Genomic DNA, 8,322 nt, shown 5'->3' on the forward strand with positions numbered 1-8,322 from the left:
AAGCCATTCCGAGTGAACTTAGTATGCAGCACTTTTGTTGATGTCCTTTTTTTGGTGCAAATTTTATTGCATTGAAGGAATTTCTTGAACAGAAACGTGCAAGTAACACTGCAACTACACATCTATATATTCACATATATAGACACTTATATGTATATATAGATACATGGAGGATGTACATGGAGGTTGTATGTTGAAGAGGTACCGTGATTGCTTTGTTTACTCATTTGTTGTTGGAATCGTTTGTTATGTGTTGACTTGGCCAGGTTCATTTATCTTCCGAGTTGATTCGTAAAGAGTTTCACTCTTGCAGTTTTAAAAGCTGACAGCTGAAATTGATTTTAATAAAGAAAAAAAAAACAAACCTTCTTAATTAATTTAACACATAAATTTGCAATAAATGAAATTTACTACCAACTCACAAAATGTGCTACAAAATATTTAAGCCAATTTTAATTCGTATGCCAATATGCGAACCGAAAAGGGCATAAATCATTTTACGGAAATATTTAACTAATTAATTTCTGGCTTTATTACGTTTCATTGGAAAAATATTTCAATTTATTTGCCAATGAATTCATTTCGTATATTTCTTTGTGTTTTTACTCGTACTGCATGGGAATTATGATGTATCTGAACTCTCGGGGATATCATTAGGTCAGCTATATGCTATTTTTGCGATAAGCAGTTTATGACATATTGACAGTTACACTGATTTTTGGTTATCTCATTATTTAACTGATAATAAATAATCTGTGCCTCAGCGGGAATTTCGCCATTTTTCTATACTTTCCAAATCGATTTGTAGTACAAACACGAATTGCAGCGATTTTATGGATTAAAATTAAATTTTCAACTAAAATCATCCTTTGATTGCAACTTTTTGTTAGAAGTATCTGTGGTTATTTGGTCGCATTCCCAGTTCGAGTTTCATTTTGATTCGTACTAATCTCACCAAATGTCGAGATTGACATTGACAGATAATGAAAACTTGATTTATGTATGCGTAAAGCAAATTTTATGTCAAATTACAAAATAATTCACTTAATATGCGATACACAAACTATTTTTGAATTTTAAATAATCGAATAAAGAACTTCGAAATCAAAAACATTCAAAACCAACATTGAATTAAACATAATTTCATTATTGTAATTAAAAAGCTATTTTGAATTGCAGAAATATAAAATAATAAATAAAAAATTATTTTTTAAAAATAATTCATTTATGTTAGGTATTTTGAATTGCAAAAATAATAAAAATAAATAAAAAATTATTTTAAAAATAATTCATTTATATAGCTTTATTGAATTCCAGAAATAATAATAATAAAGAAAAATAAAGAAAAAATTATTTTAAAAATAATTCATTTATTTTAGCTAATTTGAATTGCAAAAATAATAAAAATGAATAAAAAATTATTTTAAAAATAATTCATTTATATAGCTGTATTGAATTCCAAAAATAATAAAAATAAATAAAAATAAATAAAAAATTATTTTAAAAATTATTCATTTATGTTAGCTATTTTGAATTGCAAAAATAATAAAAATAAATAAAAAATTATTTTAAATATTCTTTTATATAGCTGCATTAAATTCCAGAAATAATAAAAGTACATGAAAAATTATTTAAAAAATAATTCATTTATGTACCTATTTCAGAGTTCCAGAAATAAAAAAAAAAAAATTAGTTTTAAAATAAATCAGTTTATGTTAGATATTTTGATTCCAGAAATAATAAAAGTCATGAAATCCATTAAAAAAATAATTAATTCATGTTCCTATTTCAGAGTTCCACAAATAGAAAAAATAAAATAAAAATTATTTAAAAATAATTCATTCACGATATTCAAATATTGAAGTTCCAGAAATTAAAAAATTAATATAAAATTATTTAAAAATACTCATTTATCGTCACCAATTTCAAGAGTTCCAGAAATAAAAAAAATAAATATAAAATTATTTTAAAACTAATTTAATTTAATATAGCTGTCTTGAACTCCAAATATATAAAAATAAGTAAAAAATATTTTCTAAAAAAGATTTATTTTATAACTGTATTAAGTTTCAGAAATAATAAAAATAAATAAAAAATTATTTTAAAAATAATTTATTCATACTTCAATATTGAAACAAATCGACTTAAAATTTTTTGCAAGGAGACATGAATTTTCAATTTGGGATAATTGGAAAAAATTTTGTAAAAATGTTTACATTATAATAATATATAGTTTTTTTTATTCTTTTATAATTAAAATGTTTAATTTTTATATAATGTTTAATTTTACAAAAAATTAAATAGTTGTTAGATTGCAGTATCAGGTGAGTAGATGGAGATCCGTCAGTGTTAGGATATTCTTCTACAACCATTGAAAAGCGATTATTTGCAGTTTTACTAATACATTTAGACAAAAGAATATTAATTTAAATAAATTAATGAATTTTTCGTCCTTGCTGATGAACAGTCCAGCAAATTCTCAAAGATATTATTCACTAAAAAGCTGTTTTTATGAGAGCTAAAACATAAGAAGAAGCATAGGAGAAATACTTATTTTTTTTTATTTCTCTTGTGGGTTTCCATAATTTCCACAATAAATAACAGAAATCAGAGTTTTTCTGCTGGTGTACGCCAGTAATTTCACAGATCGTCATCCATACGGATAAACAGTGCGACAGACTGTCAAAGAAATACTTCAGTAAAAAACCGTGCTCTACTGATAGTCAAACTTGGATAAGCACATGACCGACTGCAACTTCGTGAAACTTCCACAATGAAATTCGGAGTGTCTCTGCGTATGCAGACTAGTATGAGTACTTAAAAGATTTTTCATCTTGACCTACAAACAGTGTGATTAATTGTCAAAGAAGCACTGCAGTAAAAAGCTGTTTGTTCTGAAGCCAAGTCTAGGAAAGTGCATAGGAAATTTTAAAGTGCTTGGATATTTTTATCTCCTATAAGTATAGATAATAAGTTCCAAATACTTATTCAGACTACGTGACAAGACTTAAGTTGGCAAGGGTCTAATCTCAAGAATCAATTCTAGAGTGTTTGAGATTAATTTCTTATAGTTGGAAATGTAATTTTAGCATATCACACAATTCTATATCGTTTGTAGACAAACTACTGCATCATTATCTAATTTAAAAAAAATATGACTTAATTTCTTCACTCGATACCTATTTATCTAGTTACTTGTTAAATCTAACTTTTTTATTTTAAAAACAAAATTTCATATATTTTTAGATATGTCAATTTCGTTTTATTACAACCGTAAATATTTTAATTTTTTTGAAATTTAAATTTGTTTTGTAGAGAGATTAATTTTGATTCGGGTTCTTCCTTTGCCGAGATTAAATTTACTATATATTTTGGAGTGATCTAAATCAACTGATACATGTCAAAATCATTCTGTGAATGCAATAAGAAGGGAAATTATCATGGTGAAGTGCAATATTGATATTGATACTTGTTGTTCAGAGTCCGATATTGAGGAAGTCGTTATTACTTTTCGACCTACTCCACGTAAAACTAAATTAATAAATTCTAAAGAATTCTATGAGAAACACCGTATCATACAAGAACATATCGCAAATGTTGATTTGTCTAAAAAACAAATACCAGGTCGGCACAGATATTGGCCAAGTAAGGATCCAAACAACGTTGGAATTAAAAATCAAACTTCACAACTCAAAACTTCAGAGACAACTAAGAAAGGCAAGCATATTCTGACATCATATAAACATTTATTTGTTCAATATAATATATTTCTTTAAATTATATTACTTTATATTGATATAATTTTTGGACTATTTAATAGCTAATGGTTTTCCTACAACAGTCATATCATTTGATAGCGATGAATTTGTAGACGCAGAACCCAATACCTTGAAAAAAGATAAAACTATTGCAAAAGTCAAGGGTAAGAAGAGTTAATTATTATATCAGTAGTACCGGTGGTGTATTCAGGGTAGAGATGGTTCAGAAACAGATTCTTCCGCTCTCCCAACAATATATATAATTCAAATATAATATATATAATAATAATTAAATAACAGTGCCAAAAAAATATTTACTAATATTTCTTCCTCCCTCGCACAAACCTGAATATGCCACTGAGAATTAATCCAATTTCTTTAGTGCGGAAAATATATATTGTATTTACTATAATTATCATAAAAATTTAATAACTATCTAAGTAAGAAATTTGTTAAATATTTCACAGCGGAACCAAAATTTAGACAATTCTCAACTGATTCATTTGAGTTACTAACTAAGAAGTACAAAATATCCATAAAGCACTGCAAGGATAAGCGGGATCGTAAAAAGCAACGTTTCCATTGTAAAGCGCCAATTAAAAAGCAGGGAACCTTCGCCGCAAAATCACCGAAAGTAAGAAAAAATGGAGACATTAATATATTGCAGACACCAATAGATGACCCATTTCTTCAAGCTAACACAAACTTAACTTTTATTAATCCCAAAGAGAAAACGTTGCAAGGATATCAGCTGCCAGACTATTTACCCGCTTATTTTAAAATACCAAAAGAGGAAAAGACAGAAAATATATCCCATAAATGTTATACAAAAAAAATAATAAAAAAAGAGGAAAAGTCCCTGCATGCATTTGCAACTAAACAAACACAGACTCTATTTAAATCTGGAATCGAAAGGAGAAAACATAAGGGTTCAGCTCATGCACATGCTGGAAAGGAACATACTTCAATAAAGAACGCAGTTAAAGAAAAAGAACAGTCAAATAAATGTAAAATCCATAAAAAAAATCGAGATCCTCGAGATGAAGTACAAATAAAGAAAAAAGAGGATTCAATCAAATGCGAAAAAGATGAGACAAAATCTAAACATCCAGAAGTGCAGGAAATTAAAAAAGAAATATTTTCTATAAAAACCAGTTTTGGAGAAAAAAAACGGGACCATTCAACTGATAAAGAAAGTAAAAGAGAGCAAAAATCTTTTGAATGTGAAATCGGTGAGGAAAAACCTGATCTTCCATGTGATGCAGAAGTTAAGAAAGAAAAAATTTCAAACAAAAGTGAAATGGACGTGGTAACTAAAAAGCTTTCCCGTAATGCGCAAGTAAAGAAAAAGCAAATTCCCAACGAATGTAAAATCGAGGAAAATAAACGGAATCGTCCTTATGGTTCACAAATTAATATTGATCAAACCTTGATCGCAGAATCCAATGGTGAAGGCCAAAGCCCTTCTGATGAGAAATCTGAACTTAATAAACTGATAGTTAGTGAAAATGACAATAAGATAGATGTTTATGAAGCAAATTCAACTTATACTCATCTAACTCAACAAATGGAAGCAGTTGTGGAGCGAGTTGAAATACTTTCTTCTGAAGTAAAAACCACAAATGTGAAATTAAGTGCCATTTTAACAGAATTGCAAGATCATCATGGCATTGTATCGAGTGTCGCAGAAATTTCCATCGATCATCCCATGGTAAGTTTGATTCATTTACTCTTTCACTTATTTTTAAGTATATAATATATAATGCGTATCTCACCTTTTATTATATTTGCACACTATCACAGGAATCTGAATTGGAGATGTCTAGTATTTCTTCTACTCTTTTTGAAGATGTTTGGCAAAAAGTTTTTACACGGGATGTTGCTGCAGATGTCGACAATAAGGAGACCATTAGCAAACATGCAAGCCTCGAAAAGGTGATTAACTTTGTTTTAACTGAAACCCCAACAGCTGCAAACCTTGATGACAAGCTCGTGGAGAAAAATCTAAGCAGAGAGAAAACAATAAATTTTGCAACTATTAAGGAGTTAACAAATAGTGAACAACCAATCTCAACCACAAACAATTTGTTCACTAGCAAAGATTCTGAGAAAGGTTGTGAATATAATAGATTGACTGAAGCTACAATTAAGTTGACTGCCATTCAAACATCTGGTGTTATGGAACCAGACGCAGCGGAACCAGAACTATCACATAACATAAACAAATTGTCGTTAAGCAAAAAATCTGTGAACGAAAAAAAAATGCAATTGGATGACAAATTAATATCTTCTGATAGTGATTCAAATGCTATAGAAATAATAAAAGCTCCACCTCTTTCAACTCATCCTCAGAATATGTCGACGAAAAAGAAAAGTAATATTAATCAGATTTCAGAGATAAAGAATACCTCTCCAAATTCATCTAGCATGCATGAATCGAGTTATGTTGAATCCGATATGTTACATCCACCAAAATTCGTTCATCTTAAAAAACTCGGTTCAAACGGCGAAAACAGAAGAGCATTTATTTTTACTGTGGAAGATTTGAACACTAATAGACACGGGAACAAACCTTTTCTCGAACTTGAAAAGTTAACTACAGATACAGAATCTTATGAAGAGAAATATTTAGATAAACCAAAAAAACTGCCTGTCATTCGAAAACTAAATACATCACAAACAATCAAACCATCCGTTTTGCACCATCCCACTAAAGTCTATACAGAGCAACGTAAAGCTAAAGTGGAAAATATAAGAACGAATAATAAATCACATCAAGGAGGTGCAGAAAAAGAACGTACTCATTCTTCGATATCCAGATTAGAACATTTAATCACATCAATGGTGTTTACAGTGCGAGATTATGTAAAATTTTTACACGGTACCGCTAGAAAGCCAAAACAAGATAAACCAACACCTCAAACTTCCTCATCTACAAGTGACTACGTTATTAATAGTAAGAAAAGAGCCAACAGTCGAGTTCCGCATAATTCACTAGCGTCCAGTCTTTCTGACTCCAACAAAAACAAAAAAATGAAACAGCATAAAAGCTCTGAATCAGTAAATCTATCAATGTCCAGTGATGATTCCCTATCTGACAAAAAGAAAGAAAATAAGAAACACCGAGTATTCCGAAGCTCCTCAGAAATAAGTCAGATCGCTAAGAAAGAGAAAAAGCATGATGACCAAATTTCTTCATTTACATTTAGTTCGACAACATCGAGCCATGTTAATGATAATATCCACAATGTTTCAACATCCAATGCCATTACACAAACCTCAGTTCCTAAAATTGTTCCTGAAGTGAACAATTCAGTTTTACCTACAAACGAAACAACCACTAATCCTTGTCAAAAGAAAAAAGTGAATTTCGTGAAGGAAGACACAGTTACACCGGTGCCGTGTACTTGCATTATACAAGAACGTTTGGTGTACCCTGCATCGTCTAGTGGTTCAGAGGTTGAAATACCAACATATAAAAGCAATAAAGAAGCTGAAAACTTAAAGAAATATTTTGATCACGCAGATGAGTTACAACCCACTTCAGATACATCTGAATCAGAATCTGTGGAACGTGAAGAAGTCGGTCACTGTAACAGAGATGTACAAACCACCTTCTCACACATTTATTCGAACTTAAAAGAAACTTGTCTGTATTGTACGAATGGCTATCTTCCAGTTTATGATGAACGTATAATACATGTGATATATAAATTTATCAAAGAGTACGATCCCAAAGATATTGGTATAATTGTTAATATCGCAAATAATAATCTATTTCACATTAAAATTATTTTAATGTCATCTGGACGTTCAATAAGTTGTTTCTACAGCACTATAAATGGTCTGCAAGAAGCGAAGAAGAGTGGCATTATGGACCACTTCCCAGTGTACTTTGTGTGAATCATATATGTATCTGGCGACATATTTCGTATTACATTGAAGGAACATAAGAGAAATTTTATTGTGGGGATCGCTTTGCAGAATTAAAATTTAAAAAAAAATTTTAACACATTATATATATACAATATTCCAAAAAAATTAAATGTATAATAAATTAAATTAGATGTGTTAAGAATCAAAAAAGTTTATTTGTTTTTAATAGAATTGAAATGGTAGGCACCCAATTTGTTGATCATCATAATAATTTGTAATTCATAGAATAAAAGCTTGAGGATATAATTCTCTTCAAGAGTTAGAAAGAATCTATTTTTTGAATACCAGACATATAATTTGAAAGGTGTCTAATAACGTGCCATAGAGTTATAGTAGTTACCTTTTATGGCTTATATGGTTTACTATTATTGATTACAATCCTTGATTGCATTGTATATTAGTGTTTTTACCATTATAAGTTTTAAGTTAAATACTATAATTAAATTCTATAATTTTTGTATATTAACCCTCTGTGTGACTCTATAGTATAAAATAAAACGTGAAAAAAGTAACAGATTTCTCCTATTCGATCAATTGGAAATATTCCGATTCAAACAGATGCTAGGTACTATATTTGTATTAATTCCAGTACTATTATTATAGATATAACAACACTAGCTCAGAAGTT

General features: G+C 29.1%; 1 protein-coding gene across 1 annotated transcript; it reads left to right on the forward strand.

The window, feature by feature from the left end:
* Positions 1 to 3,440: 3,440 nt before the first annotated feature.
* LOC119676272 lies at positions 3,441 to 7,757 on the forward strand. Its single transcript, XM_038087509.1, has 4 exons — positions 3,441 to 3,717; positions 3,821 to 3,922; positions 4,226 to 5,469; positions 5,562 to 7,757. The coding sequence occupies exons 1-4, from the start codon at positions 3,441 to 3,443 to the stop codon at positions 7,659 to 7,661; spliced, it is 3,723 nt and encodes a 1,240-aa protein (XP_037943437.1). The 3' UTR covers positions 7,662 to 7,757.
* Positions 7,758 to 8,322: the final 565 nt, after the last annotated feature.

Source organism: Teleopsis dalmanni, chromosome 2 (genome assembly GCF_002237135.1).
Source record: "Teleopsis dalmanni isolate 2A chromosome 2, ASM223713v2, whole genome shotgun sequence".
NCBI classification, from domain to species: Eukaryota; Metazoa; Arthropoda; class Insecta; order Diptera; family Diopsidae; genus Teleopsis; species Teleopsis dalmanni.

What these genes read in the sequence shown, in the direction of transcription:
- LOC119676272 (XM_038087509.1), top strand. Translation starts at nt 3,441, where the DNA reads ATGGTGAAGTGCAATATTGATATTGATACTTGTTGTTCAGAGTCCGAT. An exon ending in TTCAGAGACAACTAAGAAAG is followed by an intron (nt 3,718 to 3,820) that starts GCAAGCATATTC and finishes ACTATTTAATAG; the next exon opens with CTAATGGTTTTCCTACAACA. An exon ending in AACTATTGCAAAAGTCAAGG is followed by an intron (nt 3,923 to 4,225) that starts GTAAGAAGAGTT and finishes AATATTTCACAG; the next exon opens with CGGAACCAAAATTTAGACAA.